This window comes from Macaca fascicularis, chromosome 2, assembly GCF_037993035.2.
Source record: "Macaca fascicularis isolate 582-1 chromosome 2, T2T-MFA8v1.1".
Taxonomy (NCBI): Eukaryota; Metazoa; Chordata; class Mammalia; order Primates; family Cercopithecidae; genus Macaca; species Macaca fascicularis.
The window spans coordinates 96,972,501-96,990,379 of record NC_088376.1 but is presented as its reverse complement, the minus strand read 5'-3'; the positions used below and the strand labels follow the sequence as shown (position 1 = coordinate 96,990,379).

The following is a 17,879-nucleotide window of genomic DNA, read 5'->3' as shown; positions in this document are numbered from 1 at the left end:
TATCCTGGCACCTTCATCAGGAAGCAGTACCCTTGTAGCCCAGGTCTTGGGAGAAGTTATATAATAAAAGCTAAGCTCGCATTTCTGGGGTATTTGCCATGTGCCTGAATGGCACACAGCAAACATTTACATGTATTGTTTCATCTTCATAACAGTTCTGTTTATAAAGAAACAGAGGATTAGAGAGGTTAACTGATTGTTGATTATAGGTAGTACATGGCAGAAACAAGATCTATTTTCTATTTAAGGGTTAAAAATTTGTATTGGCTAGGTGCAGTGGCTCATGCCTGTAATCCCAGCACTTTGGGAGGCCAAGGCAGGTGGATAACCTGAGATCAGGAATTTGAGCCCAGCCTGGCCAACATGGTGAAACCCTATCTCTACTAAAAATTAAAAAATTAGCTGGGCGTGGTGGGTGGGTGTAATCCCAGCTACTCGGGAGGCTGAGGCAAGAGAATCACTTGAACCTGGGAGGCGGAGGTTGCAGTGAGCCGAGACAGCACCACTGCACTCCAGCCTGAGCAGCAAGTGTGAAATTGTCTCAAAAAATAAAATAAAATAATAAAAAAAAATTGTTTGGTTCTATTTCCTGTGGGTTTGGTTAGTATCAGTCCATGAGAGCCTAATCATTCCAGTGCGCTGAGAAAAGGATCATCTGAGTATGTAAGGTGGAAACCTAGGTCTCTGGGTGTGGTGACCTCCTGTGGTGGTTGGTTCAATGATACATGAAGTCCTATAGCCAAAAACTGAGTTAAGTACTATTCTCGTTGGCAGCCCAGCCCCTGTCACAGGAGCATTTGGGTGGCTGGGCTGCTCTGAATAGAGCTGACGATGGAGCTGCTTATCTGAATTAAGGAGGGTTGTCATAGTCAGGATTCCTGACTTTGAGCTAATAAAATTGTGACAACAGGGCTCTAAATGTCCTCCATGACTTGACAGACTAAGCCAGCCAGCCAGGAGACCTGCAGAACTTAAACACAGAGCATTTATTGTTAGAAAGGGCAAGTCTTATACTCAAATAGGTTTTAACACGAACACATTAAAAGGGAGATGGCCCTGGCCCCCACAGTGTCTCTGCTCTCTCCAAGGCATGTTTCAGTTATACTGCAGCCTGGCCAACCACTGTTCCCTGTAGAAGTTGAAGTTCCTCTGTATTATCCAGCAGCTGGAGAAGACAGAGTACAGCAGACTCTGGAATGCCATTTGTGTGAGTTCCATCTACTTTCTAGGCTTCAGGGGAAATGGAAAAAGTCCCAATAGGCAAAATGTGTTTCCTAAAAAGCTGGACAGAGGTATGTGACATTCCTTTGCTTAACAGGCAAAACAAAATCAACGAGTCTGGTGAAGTGACACCATGACAACAATGTGGAGAAGACTGGGAGTCTATGCTGGGAATGGTGCTGTGGACGCTCTGGGCACAGGATCCCAATTTGGAACCTCTTCTCAGAAGCGTGGGAGGCGGTGGAGGCCAAGCCCACCAGAGGCGGGGTCTCTCTCCAGCGGCCTTGGGATCATCTCTGGTTCTCCTGGGCTAGGCTCCACGGAGTCATCAATCCTCAGTCACAGGTGGGGGAATGAGCTGCAGCTGGAAGTTCTCATTCTGGAAGATGCTATTGAAAGCAGGAGCACTCTGCGAGCCACTGAATGGCCTATAGCTCTCGCTGCTGCGATTCTGGGAGAGTTCCGTGAGAAGAGCCAGCTGCAAAGGAAGGACACACATCAGCTAAGGTTTGTGGAGAGCAGAGGGAAGAGAGGCTCCTGAATCCACTGCTTCAGGTACATGAGAGACAGTGCTATGTTGCAGGAATAGTAACATGCACGGTCTGGATCTTAGGTCCATATATCACAAACTAGCAGTGTGACTTTGGGGCCTTAATTTCCTCATTCAATAATGAGACTGGACTGGTTCGCTCCCAAGGACACACAAACTGTGCTCTCCCTGGCACTGGAGAGCTCTCCCACCCTGGGCTGGCCCTGCGCTGAGGGCTCCTCCAGCTGCCCCTGCTGCCGCCCTTCTCTCCCTGTGGATGTGCCCTGTGCTGAGGAGCTTGTTCTCAGCTCTGCTCATTCCAGGCTCTCCACCTTGGTGCACTCTCCTTGGGGGTGAATGACTAATTATGACCGCTGACTCTGACCTCTCTTCTGCCAACTCAAACTCAGGGGCTCCAGAGTGGAACCCCTGGATTCTACCTTCTCCTTCAAGCGAGTCCTCCCTGCTCCCAGCTTCCTTATTCCCACCAATGACATTAGCAGTACCCTCGTTCTGTCAGTGGCTCAATTCTGGAAGACCTGTCGAGGAGGATAGAAGGGTAGGAGGAGATGCTAATGTCGGCCTGTTGGGATGCTAGCACTCTGCCCCACGGGGGGACCATCCCTTTCACCTAAAGAGGCTTTCTGCAAAAGCAGGGAGCTGGCAGCCTGGCTCTTGAGGTACCCCTGAAGGTCAGAGGAGATAAGAATTCTACACCCAAGGTCCTTAGACTTCCTGACTGATTAGGGTCTTTGCCTGTTGCTTCCCAGAACCTTGTGAGTTAACTTCCACCCCACAAGCCCAGGTCAATATGGTCCCTAATAATAGCAGTTGGGACCTGTGGGACGGGCCACCATGTCCCACTACCAATACTCTAAGGGACCCTGCGCAGGCTCACATGGAGGCCAGTGAAAGCCTGGCCCATGGAGAGCTCACAGCTGAGACAAGCGGGCCATCAGACTCCTCAGGGCAGCCCTGTCTGTGTCTACTAAACACGCCAGGAGTCCGAGGGGATGTCTAACAGCCTCTCGTGACTGCATCAAGTGTCTTTCCATGATAGGTACTTTGCTAGGTCCTTGACGTGTGTTATTTCTCATCCTTCACAACATACCTCTGGGGCAGAAACTCTGCGGCCTGAGAAGTGACTTGCCCTCGGTCACCAGCAGTGAGTAGCGATGTGGGATTCACCCGCCAGGCACCATGTCTTTGAGGTGCCTCCGACCTCTGGCAAAGGGTTTTTCCCTCACAGGCAACGTTGGCACAAGTTCACATGTGTCCATGTGTCACTTCTGTGGAAAACTCAGTACCAGTGGCTGTGGTAACTGGGAAGACATCTAAAGGCCCCAAAGTTCTAAGTGTCAATTTATCACAAGTAATCCAGGTCCTGGCCAGAGACACATGTATGGTGTCATTTACAACTCAGTAACTCTGACTCAAGCTCTAACTGCAAGTTACTGAGCAGGCCCACTCAAGCAATACGCCAGGGGCCAAGAGATGTCCCTTGCTCTGTCCGAGTCCACTTTGTGCCACTTCCTTTCTTCCATAACCCTCTCAGTTGCCCATCAGCCTGCGACGTTCTCTGCAATGACTGTTATGTATGATGCCTTGAACAGAATGGGCAACAGATGCTCAACTCAATGCTTTCACATTCTGACACTGTGAGGTGGGAAGATCAATTGCAAAAAAAAAAAAAAAAAAAAAAATATATATATATATATATATTTCCCAGGAAAAGAGGTATTTTTGTGTTCTACTTTGGTAACTTTGTGATCTGGAAATCAATGAGCCCTAAATCAGAGTTCAACAGTTTGAAGCAGAAGAACCTCCTTGGAAGGCCCCAGAAACCCAACTCTTGGGGCAGAGCTTGGCTGAGGCTGGAAAGGGATGGGGTGAGGCCAGTTCAATAAAGCTGCTGGACTGCATCCAGGAGACCCCTGGAGAAGCTTCCTGGAATAACAACCTCTGCCCAGACCAACTCTCAAAGAAGGAACACCACTTTTTTCTCTGGCTGCCAAGTAACCTAGTAGGTTCTGTCTAAGAATGGGGAGTGCGTGAAGGGGGCCCAGGTAGAGAAGCAGAGGACACAGCAGTTTGCACAAGCTTGAGATAAGCTCAGAAACAAATGGGACCAGCTAGAATTGAGGTGTGATCTGGGGAGTGGAGATGCTAGGGTTTGGACTCATTCTTTAGGTGGTGGAGATCCAGAATGTGTCATAAACAAGGGTATGACACATTTGGGTTTAGAAAGGGTGGCCAGGCAGCAGCATGGAGAAGGGACAGAAGGGTTTCTAGCCAATCAGAAGACCTGCAGTGGCCTCCGTGAGTGATGAGGCGGCCCCACTGGGGGTAGTGGCAAAAGGGGATTAGTAGAGAAGATCCCACAGGATGTCCCCAGTTGGGTGGAAGGAAGGGGAGGGGTGAGCCTAGTGCTGCCAGGTCTCTGCTCTGGGTGGCTGGAAGACAGAGGTGTTGTTCCTGAGGCAGGCACCAGGTGCAAAGAACAGGTCGAGAAAGCGATGAGTATGCTTCTGAAGTGCCTGGAAGACACCTGGTCTGATGTGGTGGCAGCGACTGCTAGAAGCCCTCCAGTCTGTGCTCTCCTTCCCCAGTTAGAGTAGACCAAGAATTGTAGCCTGAGGTCTTCTGGAATAAAATCCAATTTTCCCAGTCATTGCAGTGAGGCATGGTCATGGGTCTAAATTCTAGACAGTGGAGATAAGTGGAAGCAACCAGGTTGAACCACAGAAGTTTAAGTCACGTGCTAAGGAAGGCAGAGCACAAGACACACGAAAGCTGGAGGGAGGTGCGTGGATGTGCCCTGGCTGGCTGCAGTTACACTTCTCTCTTGCTTAAACCACTACTACTTTGCATTTGTCTTTCATGGCCAAAACTAATTCAACCAATGCAGATGCCCAGGAGGGTCTAGGGCTTCGGACAGATTGGGCACCTATCCATATCCTAAGCAAAGCCCTCCTGGGATCAGCCTTCTGGCCTGCTCTCTCTGGAGGGAGGTCAAACACAGAAGCCCTTCTGTGTCCTCACAGGTCATGGTAGGTAAGGGACAGACAGCTTTCCACTTCCTTTGCTCTCTTTGCCAAGCTCGGAGTGCTCCCTAGGGCCAGGGTCTGTTGTCCATGTAGCCATAACAGGGATGCCAGGGCACCTTCCAGGTTAGGAGGAGGCTAGAGGGAGGTTCCAAGACACTGCCTTTCTAAAGCAGTAAATTATAAATAGGGAAATGAAAATATAAACAACCACACAAACATTACCCTGGAACTTCCTCGGTAGAGACGGCAAAGCTGATCAAATGCTTGGATTTGCTGTGGATCCAGAATAGGTTCTGAGGTTCCCTGAAGAATAAAAACCGATACGATTAACAACATCATGTGGCTAGGCAGCCTCTGAATGTGCTCTACACGATGCTGAAGCAGAATATGGTGCTTCCTTCATTCTTCTGAAAACAATCCATGCCACCAGCAATTAGTGACATATATACTGAACATGAGTTAGAAATTGGCACGTCCCCTAAGAACTCTCCTTGGTGTGTGGCTGCAGGTTGACCTGTCTGTGGACCCTTTTCCCAATGGAGTCTCCAAATGTCCCGTATGTACAGGTTCCTTTCAGGTTTCTTGATCCCTCTTTGGCATCACTATGCAGAGCTAGTTAGTTCCTTCCAGCCTTGCATTCCCATGTCCATCACTTCACATGGCCAGCAAAGATACCCCTTTTCTCTGTCTTGGTAACAGGAGATGCACTGTCATTTAAAAATCTCATCCTCTCCCTGTTTCATTATAAAGCTGGTAGCTACCTATGGGGTTGCAAGATTCATCTGCTGCTTTTGGGAAAAGGGCCGGTCTAGCCTGCTCTTACAGCAGCCTTGTTTTGTTCCACCTGTTACTGTGGTGGGACCTGCCAAACTGCGGTTTTTCTCTCAGTGGACCTGATCCAACTCACATGCAGAGAGAAGAAATGGAATCCTGGGGGAGGCGGCCATAGGTTTTGGAGTCAGAGGAGAATCTGGATACTAGTTCTGACAGTAACCTGCTATGTAACTTTAGGCAAGTCACCTCACTTCTCTAAACCTCAGCTGCCTCACCTGTGGGAAGGAAGGGGTAATGCTTACCTTTTGAGATTATCAAAAATTAAATGAGATATATATTTAAAGTGTCACCTGCCTAGAACCAGGCGAGGGTTCAGTACACACTAGCTTTTCTTACAATTCAGAGATACCCATAGTTAAAAGTTGATTTCAGAAGCGTTTTTGTTTATGTATAAGATTAGTTGAAAGACATTTTTCTTTGCCCTATATTATGAACCTGTCCCAAGCGTCTGCACTGTACAGGTTGGTGGGTAAGAGCCTGCACTCCAGAGTTCATCAGCCTAAGCCCAAACCCTGGCTTTAACAATTATGAGCAGCACAATCTTAGGCAAGTTCTCTGAGGTGGGTACTTTTTGCTTGCTTGTTTGTTTTTGCTCACATGGGGATAATGACTATAGCTATACCACATAAAGTGGCTATGAAGATTCAAGAAGGTAATGCACGCAGAACACATAGTAGATGCACGGGACTCTGCAGGTTCTCACTGAGCACTACTAACTAGAGAGCACAGGAAGGCCCACAGGTACCACGCACAGGGCCGGTCTCCAGGGGACAACGTCATGTGGCCCTTGTCCTGATGTGGCTACAGAAACAGAAAGGAAGGGGGCATCAGAGCATCATGCACAGGCAAAACTGGGTAATGAAGGAGGCTGGGGGATGTGCAGGAGTGGGTATGCGGAGCGTGAGAGGGAAAGCTTCATGGAAATGAGAGCTGCTACGGTCAGCTCCCTGTCTGTGTTGCTCACCAGTGCCCAGTACTGTGCTTGCACAGAGCAGCCACAGAGTCATCATCTGCTGATCACATGAAGGGATGGGAGGGCTGACATGCAGATTTCCGATTTCTTACTATTTATCACTGGAGTTGTGACCAACCCTCTGCCATGCAGTAAGAACACAGGGCAGGGCTTCTGACACACTTGGGCTCAATCTGGACTCTGCCCAAGACTAGGTGAGTGGCTTTAGGCAAGGAATTTAGCTTCTCTCAGTCTCAGTTTCTTTATCTATAAAACTCTACTTTGCAGAATTGTTGTGAAAATTAGACATCATATATGGGCTTAGCATCTATTTGATGCTCAATCAATGGCAGTAATTACTGTGATTGTGTTGTTTATACTCCCAGAGAGAAGTGCCCCCTAGAAAGAACAGTGGGATGAAATCAGGAAACATGGGCTCCAATCCTGTTACCTGCTCCCTGTATAACCTGAGGAGGTCACATCTCTCCTCTGAGTCTATGTTCCAACTGATTAAAGGGCAATGCCACCCCAGCCACACTCCACCATCCAGGGAAGACGTGGGCACCACGAGATTAACAGGCATTTAGGGCATGGAAAGTTCAAGAAAATTAGTAATGTATACTGAGCCTAATCATGGCTTTTATCTTTTATTGCATATTCGGAAGCAAATTAGGGGTAATGTCACAAAGACACATGGCAGCCCTGAAGAGAAATAACAGTTTCCATCTACAGATGCCAAATTAGGGTCAGACAAAAAATAAAGGAGGAGCAACTAAATATGAACATAATCTCTGTTCACATCTAAAAACATAAAAGTATTCTCAGACCACTAAATCCCCCAGGATAAAACTGGTTAGGAGTGATTTTCCAATTGGAAAGACAGAAAAATGCATTTGCTGCTGTCTGTTAGAGCAAATTTCTTTCTTTCCATGTAACAAAGTCCAGTGTTAAGAGCTAAAAATTAAACTGTAGCGAGTGTGAGAGGAAGAAACAGTGGCCACCCTGGAAATGACCTTGTAGTACTCAGCATTAAAGTAAATCCAGTGGAAAGCGAGGTCCTGATGGTCTCTGAGAGCCCAGGGAGGGGTGTTGGGTTAACACGGCTGCCAGCACAGTGTGAAGCTCAGTGACTCAGAGGTGAAAGTGGGAGCAGTAACCATATCCGCTAGAAGGAAGAAAACAAACCGGGGCTCTCAGGATCCACAGACCTCTTTTTTTCTTTTTTTTTTGAGACAGAGTCTTGCTCTGTCGCCCAGGCTGGAGTGCAGAGACATGATCTCAGCTCACTGCAACCTCAGCCTCCCAGGTTCAAGCGATTCTCCTACCTCAGCCTCCTCAGTAGCTGGGATTACAGGTGCGCACCACCACGCCTGGCTATTTTTTCTATTTTTAGTAGAGATGGGGTTTCACCATGTTGGTCAGGCTGGTCTTGAATTCCTGACCTCAGGTGGTCCATCCGCCTCGGCCTCCCAAAGTGCTGGGATTACAGGCGTGAGCCACCGTGCCTGGCCATAGACCTCTTAACAAACGTATCAAGCTCTGATATAGGAAAACAACCATGATCCACTGCCACCTTACAGACCAAGTTCTCAAGAACAGGGCTGATTCTACTCCTAGGGATATTGGACACGAAGCCTTCCAAATCATACTCGAAGACACAGACTGTCACAGAAGTCTGAGCTCTGCTTGTTCATTTCTTACTCTCTACAACTACTAAGATCCTGAAATCAAAACCCTAACATTTCCTTTCCTAATTATCTTTCCACACTAACACATGAGAGGATCAAATCATTGAGAGAGACACGGGCCACTCTGTATAATTCGTAACACAATCATGTCTTTTCGGTATTCTAGAAGCCTCCTACAGGCACTTCTGTAATTTTCTGGTGGCAATGAAGGTGGAGATGAAGTAGGACGAGTGGAATGAGAAGCATATTTCCCCCTTTTCTCCCTGTATGCCCTCCACCTCACTTTCAAATCTTTCCCTATATCTGTTATAGCCTCAGCCAGTCTTTTGCCACCACTTAAGCTGTTTCACACTGGAGGTCCTTAATATTTAAAAGTTTTGCCTAAATCAAAGTTTGGCTTCAGAGATAAAGGAAAAGCCACATACATACCTCCTTCCCCTCTGCAAACAGGAAATACTTTTTCTAAATTCCCACCCACAACACAGTTTGCTCTCAGATTGAACCTGACTCCTCATAGCCCCTCATTCTCTAATGCCTCAAAACTCTCAGTAGGTCACAGCTAATAATGAATTAGGTAATGAAATAAGACGACAGGCAGACAAGCTGCTAAGCTGCCTAGAGAGAGGAGGGGAAAATGTGGCAGAACGTCTCTGCAGGAGATTCTTTTATAGTGGTCATGACCCTAGAATGACCAGCTCTAGGGGAGGTGAGTGCTTGAGGCCACAGAGACAGACTGAAAGGCTAACTGAAAAATAACCTTAAAAACCCAAGCCCTTCAATACCACAATTAAAAAGAAACAACATGGTGACCGTTCACAGCACAGGGGAAAACGCTGGTTTACGTTTTCTCAGATGTGACACAGAGGAACAATCCTCCCTCCCCGCTGCAGCAGCTCGCTTTATCGATCGTGTAATGACCATGTGCCAGCCACTGTCACAAGTACTGCGCATGGATCATCTCATTTAATCATCTCAAAAACCCTACGAGGTAGGTACTTTTCTTATGGTTATTTTACAGGTGAAGGAACTCAAGTCCTGGGATTCAGTGATATGCCAGGTCACTCTGGCTGGTGGTGGAGCCCAGATCTGAATTGGGACAGCCCGGTTCCAGAGGTGCCTTTCATCTGCCATTCTCTCGGTAGCGGTCTGAAAGAAGCCTGAGGAAAGTCACTTTCTTTTTTTTTTTTTTTTTGACATGGAGTTTCACTCTTGTTGCCCAGGCTGGAGTGCTGTGGCACGATCTCGGTTCACTGCAACCTCTGCCTCCCAGGTTCAAGTGATTCTCCTGTCTCAGCCTCCCAAGTAGCTGGGATTACAGGCACATGCCACCATGCCCAGCTAATTTTTATATTTTTAGGACAGACGAGGTTTCATCATATTAGTCAGGCTGGTCTTGAACTCCTGACCTCAGGTGATCCGCCTGCCTCAGCCTTCCAAAGTGCTGCCATTACAGGCGTGAGCCACCATGCCCAGCCGACTAAGTCACTTTCAAGGGCCCCAAAAGGTTATGTGAGCAGTGTAGGACTCGCCTGGATCAATCTGCTTAATCAAGCTCCTGTGAAACTGATGGACACCTGCCCTCCTTCTGGGGATCCTTCACGATTCTGCTTTCATTTCAAAACTCATCCCATCATTCTATAAAGTATAAACAAAAGACCCAGGAGAGAGGAGAGAGCAGCTAATGGAAATAAATATAGCTAGCTATTAGTGTTCTGCTTAAAAATGACTTTGGAAGCCTAGACCAAAGCCCAGTGTTAAGAACTAAGCTTCGTTCTGCAGTGAGACACTTCACATACAACGTAATGACAGTTTTGGGTACATACTAGGCATTCACGAATGCCTCTGCCATCACAGAAAAAAGTCTGAACTTGGCTCTGACACTAATTAGTTGTGTTGATATCCCTCATATCAGTTATCTCAACTACAAACGGGGAAAATCTCTGCACAGCCTACCTTACAAGGCTCTTTCTTGTGAGGAAAGGGCTGGGAAGGGAAATGGAGAAAGCTCATTTCCTGTTGTCCATTAGTCTCTGGCCTTCTGCTAGCTACTTTTATGTTTAATGTGTACATTAGCCCATTGAAGGAGAAATTATTTTCTCTAATTTACCTGTGAGGAAACGGAAGTTTAGACATATTAAAATACAGCTTGTAAGAGACAGGGTAACTCTTGATAACGGGTCTAACCCTAAAGCCCACTATGACATGTTAGTGACAAACATAAGGTGCTCTGAATGTATACAGTTTCGTGGGCTTCTCGTGGACACCCTGGGCTGCCTGGTCTGTGTCTGTAGGGGCTGATGCTGAATCTGCCCGAGTGCCTCCCGGGATCCTTTGTGGTGCCATCATAAGGTGATCACTAGGTGAAGGCTGTGTCATTAGATAAGGAAACCTAAGTATCTTCTGTTTGGTGTTGGTCACCTGTTTTGCTCCCTCACAAAAGAAAATGTCCCCCAATTGGTTTAAAGTCTTTGAAACCCATATGGTGTTCCTGCATAGACTTGGCTACTCCTTGCCCAACCTGCTTTGAAAGGCAACAGCTTGGGGGAAAATCTGTGGTGACAAAAGCTGATCATCTCATTATACATTTTAAAAAAATGGATTAAAAAAATGTAGAATACAGTTTGAATTCTTAGATAACTAATGTAGCTCCTTGGTCAAATTCATGACAGCCTTCCTGTTTTCTTGACAGGGTTGGAAAGGGTTGGCCATCTCAATGTATCTGCCTCACAGGCAGGGGAAGCTCAAATTCCCAAACATTAAAAAATCACAGCTGGATTCTGCCACCCACAATGTAGCAGAGGTATTTTCCCGAGTCATCATTATCCCGAGATGCCAGGACAGAGAGCAGGACCGTTACAAACAGGCATGAAAATGACAGCACAGGGACACAGATGGATGACAGTGAGACTGACCCCCTTCCTGAGGCCACTGTCCTGTGCAAACCTGGAGTCTTGCCACACAGCATACTGTGGCCATTTCATAATTACATATTCTTTTGTCAGTACAGGAAGATCTTTAAAAAATCCAGAAAGATTACTGTTACAGGGCATGTACTAGGGAAAGGGATACTCTGGGGATCTGCCCTAGTAGAACTTCAAAATAAACCTCAAAAATATGTGGCTGATTTAATAGTAATTAATAGCTTGCCAGAGAAAAACCTCAAAAGTCTCTGAAGGAAGACAACACAATCCAGATGCTTGACAACACAGAGTAGGGGCTCTCTTTTAAGGAGGTGTTATTATGTCTTGAATAATACCCACCATCAGTTGATATTTCATGGAAAACCAGGGAGCAAAATTTCAATATTATGATGGAAGAAATGTAAATTCTAACCAGAACACACCTAGGATATTTGTAGAAAACAACAAAACATAAAAGTCCCAAGGCAGTGACTTGTCAGCCACAGCAGAGACTGCGCTAAGCCCCCGCCTACATTCCACGTTCATCTCCTCCTCCTTCCCTTCTGCGTTAGCCAATGGAGATTCCCAGTTTCCCGAACACGCCCAATCCAATGTTTGATACTATATGAAGACGTGGGAGCTTTCAGGGTGGCACAATTGATTTGGGACAGAGGTCCAGGCAGAAGGCTACGCTCTGCAGTGACAGAAAACATCACACACATTAGAGCAGTACAATCTATGAAGCCCTGTTCAAATCCCATGACCTTTACAAATGGCTGATAATTCAGCACAGCACAATTAAGAACGGCCTCCTGACTTGTTTTAATGCACAGTGACAGGCTGCTAGTGGCTCTGTCACACATACTGAAGAGAAAGAAGATAACTACCATGTATTGTGGGAAGTGCCTAAAAGCTTCATCAGGAAACATGTTGGAGGGGAAAGGCCCATTTGTAACTCGATCAATAATCTCAACGTCCAAGAAGATGGTAGCCATGAGCGAACTCCTGTTTTGCTGAGGGAGTTCCCTTCCATATAGAAAGGGCATACGATAGTATAGAGAAATACTGGCACCGAGATGGTCTCACACACAGCCCCATAATAAGACACACATATGACAATCTGAGTGGGAACAGACAACTACTTAAGCAGAAGTGTCATATTAAAAAGTGCAAAACCCACAGCCATTAGCTCTCAGCTGCATTAGCATGGGAGCTAATAAATGATGTTAGCTAAGTCTCTGATGATGAGCTGTAAGGCTCTATCCTTGGCTTTTTTTTTTCCCTTTGAGATGGAGTTTTGCTGTTGTTGACCAGGCTGGAGTGCAATGGCGTGACCTCGGCTCACTGCAACCTCCGCCTCCCAGGTTCAAATGATTCTTCTACCTCAGCCTCCCGAATAGCTGGGATTACCGATGCATGCCACCATGTCCAGCTAATTTTTTGTGTTTTTCAGTATACACAGGGTTTCACCATGTTGGCCAGGCTCGTCTCAAACTCCTGACCTCGGGTGTTCCGCCCGCCTCGGCCTCCCAAAGTGCTGGGATTACAGGTGTGAGCCACCGCGCCCGACCAACCTTGGCTTTTTTATATACAAATATTTTATCAATGGCTTAAAGGGAAAAGAACCCTATCCTTGGGAGGAAAAAATGATTCCCAAGGGTCAGAAACTGAAACAACATAAGCAATGCCTGGCACTTGGCTCCAGAAACCAAGGGTATATGCATCAATAGCATGTGTGAACAGAATTGGGAGTTTGATATCAGTATGTTAATTGTTAATCAACCATGCAAAGTGGCTGCTAAAAAAGTTAATGTGCTTTTGGTTCCCATTTACAGAAACAGATTCCAGAGTAAGGAAGATGATAACGTCATTTTGTTCTAAAATGACCTCACCTGAAGTACAATGGTAATACTCAAGATGTGGTATGATAGCGTGGAGAAGATAGAGGAAATGGATTGTGGATGTTCTGCCTGGACAAGGGACCACCGAGGGCTGGAGATTGAGGACCTCAGCTACATGAAGGACTGGAAAGGCTGCACTGTAACAGAAGGATTAAGCTGTTTTTGGTAGGTCCCAGGGGAAGGACCAGGATCAATTGGCTTCACCTACTACAAGGAAGAATTATCTTAGTTACAGCTTCCAAAGATGGAATATCCTGCCCTAAGAAGGTGGTTTTCAAGCAGAGGCAGAACACTGCTTGTTCCAATGGATGAGGAGAGAGGCTATTTCTAGCATGACAGCCTGAGGAGCTCTGCTGTAGTCTGGATGTTGTTCCCTTCAACCCTTGTATTGAGATTGGAGCTCCAATGTTGGAGGGGCCTAATGGAGGTGTTTGTGCTATGGAGGTGGATCCCTCATGAATAGATTAGTGCCTTCCCTGAGGGTAGGAGGTGAGTGATTTCTCACTCTATTAGTTCCCATGAGAGGTGGTTGTTTAAAAGAGCCTGGTACTTCCCTCCCCTCCCTCTCCCGGTGCTCCTCTTGTGTTGCTGAAACAATGCCCCAAAGAGTTAAAAACAATCTACGACTAACAGAAATTCTTGAGTTTGCAACATAGCAGATAAGGAACAATTTGCTAAAATGCTAAAACTTCCTCTGCTTGTGAGATTAAAAAACGGTTGAAATTGGCTGGAAGCAACATGGCTGACTGCAGTTTGTACGGAATGAGCTCACTGATGTCACAGCCCAATTTCTACTGCGTATTTCACACTAATTCTTCCCAAACTTGCACTTGAGACCCATGAGGTAGCATGCAGAGATAAACACGCATCCCTGAGGACTTTCCAGACCTTCTCTTTTCTACTAATCACCTGCTGATCCCAGAATCTACCCCTTGAACCTTTACTAATAAAATTACTGCCTTAGAGCCAGCATAGGGAGACAGATTTGAGCTGGACTCCTGTCTTCTTGCTAGTCAATTTATAATAAAAAGCAGTTCTTTTCTAAAAACAAAAACAAAAGCAAAAACAAAAAACACCCACAGTGTCATAGTGTTGGCTTCTAACGTATCAGGCCAGCAATGCCCCTTTTTCTTGGTAACAATGTGATCTCTGGACATGTTGGCTCCCCCCTTTGCCTTCTGCTTTGAGTGGAGGCAGCATGAGGCTCCCACCAGAAGCAGATGCTCGTACATGCTGCTTGTACAGCCTACAGAACCATGAGCAAAATAAACCTATTTTCTTTATAAATTACCCAGCTGTGGGTATTCCTTTATAGCAATACAAGTGGATTAAGATAAACTCCAAATAAAAACTGGTGAAAACTATAAAATAAAAACTCCAAGCATTTAATGACCAAATGAAGAAACTATCCTCCCTACACTATGAAAATTTGGTAAGAAAGATGACTATGGTTTCTGAACCGACTGCTCCCTTCCCCACCTTCACAACTCAGCAAGACAGAACTCTACACTACTGCAACCAAGAACAGCAGGCTCTCTTTATCCCAAGACCACAGTTGGAAGGCTTTCTTCCCAGTAGGAGCAGGACTTTGGTATTTTTCATCCTGCCATCAGCTACGTGTTGCTGGAGCTAAGTCCTAGGTGAGTAGAGTCAAGAGGTAATGGGTGTTCCCTTCTTCTGGAAGCCTCTACTCATGGAATGGAAGCTCTACCTTGGAGGCTGTGCACTGAAAATCTTTGGTCTCTGATCACCCTTGCCCTGGCTTATGAGTCTGGGAGAGGCAGGCCAGGAGGCTGCTTAGGCTTTCACCTTAGGCTGCTGTCCCTCCCCGCTTCCAACAGCATTCAACTAGTAGACCAGGGGATGACAGTCAGCAAAAAGCTTGCCATTGTGCCTACCCCCAGCTGCAGAGCCCCAGCTCAGAGATTTTTCCTTGGGAAAAAAGTAGATCCTAAAATAAATAACTTCTAATCTTTTCCCAGAGGAACAGACTTCACTTGAAACTGAATATAGAGAATTTCAGTCCTAAGTGTGTTCTTAAGAACAGTGGAGGGGGGCACGCCCAAGATGGCAGAATAGGAACAGATCCAAAAAAAAGAGAATTTTAGACCAATATCCCTGATGAACATCGATGCAAAAATCCTCAATAAAATACTGGCAAACCAAATCTAACAGCACATCAAAAAGCTTATCCACCATGATCAAATGGGCTTCATCCCTGGGATGCAAGGCTGGTTCAACATACGCAAATCAATAAACGTAATCCAGCATATAAACAGAACCAAAGACAAAAACCACATGATTATCTCAATAGATGCAGAAGGCCTTTAACAAAATTCAACAGCCTTTCATGCTAAAAACTCTCAATAAATTCGGTATTGATGGAACGTATCTCAAAATAATAAGAGCTATTTATGACAAACCCACAGCCAATATCATACTGAATGGGCAAAAACTGGAAGCATTCCCTTTGAAAACTGGCAGAAGACAGGGATGCCCTCTCTCACCACTCCTGTTCAACATAGTGTTGGATGTCTGGCCAGGGCAATCAGGCAAGAGAAAGAAATAAAGGGTATTCAGTTAGGAAAAGAAGAAGTCAAATTGTCCCTGTTTGCAGATGACATGATTGTATATTTAGAAAACCCCTTTGTCTCAGTCCAAAATCTCCTTAAGCTGATAAGCAACTTCAGCAAAGTCTCAGGATACAAAATCAATGTGCAAAAATCACAAGCATTCTTATACAGCAGTAACAGACAAACAGAGAGCCAAATCATGAATGAACTTCCATTCACAATAGCTTCAAAGAGAATAAAATACCTAGGAATCCAACTTACAAGGGATGTAAAGGACCTCTACAAGGAGAACTACAAACCACTGCTCAATGAAATAAAAGAGAACACAAACAAATGGAAGAACATACCATGCTCATGGATAGGAAGAATCAATATTGTGAAAATGGCCATACTGCCCAAGGTAATTTATAGATTCAATGCCATCCCCATCAAGCTACCAATGACTTTCTTCACAGAATTGGAAAAAACTGCTTTAAAGTGCATATGGAACCAAACAAGACCCCGTATTGCCAAGACAATCCTAAGTCAAAAGAACAAAGCTGGAGGCATCACACTACCTGACTTCAAACTGTACTACAAGGCTACAGGAACCAAACAGCATGGTACTGGTACCAAAACAGAGATATAGACCAACGGAACAGAACAGAGCCTGCAGAAATAATACCACACATCTACAGCCATCTGATCTTTGACAAACCTGAGAAAAACAAGAAATGGGGAAAGGATTCCCTATTTAATAAATGGTGCTGGGAAAATTGGCTAGCCATAAGTAGAAAGCTGAAACTGGATCCTTTCCTTATTCCTTATACTAAAATTAATTCAAGATGGATTAGAGATTTAAATGTTAGACCTAAAACCATAAAACCCTAGAAGAAAACCTAGGCAACACCATTCAGGACACATGCATGGGCAAGGACTTCATGTCTAAAACACCAAAAGCAATGGCAACAAAAGCCAAAATTGACAAATGGGATCTAATTAAACTAAAGAGCTTCTGCACAGCAAAAGAAACTACCAGCAGAGTCAACAGGCAACCTACAGAATGGGAGAAAATTTTTGCAATCTACTCATCTGACAAAGGGCTAATATCCAGAACTTATAAAGAACTCAATCAAATTTACAAGAAAAAAACAAACAACCTCATCAAAAAGTGGGCAAAGGATATGAACAGACACTTCTCAAAAGAAGACATTCATACAGCCAACAGACACATGAAAAAATGCTCATCATCACTCGCCATCAGAGAAATGCAGATCAAAACCACAATGAGATACCATCTCATACCAGTTAGAATGGCAATCATTAAAAAATCAGGAAACAACAGGTGCTGGAGAGGATGTGGAGAAATAGGAACACTTTTACACTGTTGGTGGGACTGTAAACCAGTTCAACCATTGTGGAAAACAGTGTGGCGATTCCTCAAGGATCTAGAACTATAAATACCATTTGACCCAGCCATCCCATTACTGGGGATATACCCAAAGATTATAAGTCATGCTGCTATAAAGACACATGCACATGTATGTTTATGGCGGCACTATTCACAATAGCAAAGACTTGGAATCAACCCAAATGTCCATCAGTGACAGACTGGATTAAGAAAATGTGGCACATATACACCATGGAATACTATGCAGCCATAAAAAAGGATGAGTTTGTGTCCTTTGTAGGGACATGGATGCAGCTGGAAACCATCATTCTCAGCAAAGTATTGCAAGAACAGAAAACCAAATACTGCATGTTCTCACTCATAGGTGGGAAGTGAACAATGAGATCACTTGGACACAGGAAGGGGAACATCACACACCGGGTCCTATTGTGGGGAGGGGGTGGGGGGAAGAATAGCATTAGGAGATATACCTAATGTAAATGACGAGTTAATGGGTGCAGCACACCAACATGGCACATGTATACATATGTAACAAACCTGCACATTGTGCACATGTACCCTAGAACTTAAAGTATAATAATAAAAAAAAAAAAAAAAAAAAGAACAGTGGAGGTAGTGGTGAAATGCAACTGGGAACAGACTTCTGGATTTAATGAAGATACAACCTAGACTATTAGCTGGCTACTTTGCAGAAGAGAACTGAGGAAAAAGACAACTGCAGGAGACCTTGTGAGGTCAGAAGAAATATCAAAACTAGGTCTCAGAAACTATTACTTAAAAGAAACTGCAATTTGACTGCATTAGTTTATAGACGATTTATGTACTAAGGCATTAGTGGAAACAG

The 17,879-nt window shown here is 45.2% G+C and overlaps 1 protein-coding gene across 6 annotated transcripts in view; it reads right to left on the bottom strand.

The window, feature by feature from the left end:
* Nucleotides 1-967: 967 nt before the first annotated feature.
* Nucleotides 968-17,879, bottom strand: part of VPS8 (VPS8 subunit of CORVET complex) — a 302,825-nt gene continuing 285,913 nt past the window's right edge. For all 6 annotated transcript variants that reach the window (XM_065540320.1, XM_065540319.1, XM_065540318.1 and 3 more), the window contains 2 exons: nt 5,020-5,100; nt 968-1,699 (listed from right to left, as the gene is read on the bottom strand). In XM_065540320.1, coding sequence (XP_065396392.1) covers nt 1,550-1,699; nt 5,020-5,100 — 231 coding nt within the window. In that variant the 3' untranslated portion in view covers nt 968-1,549. The remainder of the gene's footprint in view (nt 1,700-5,019; nt 5,101-17,879) is intronic.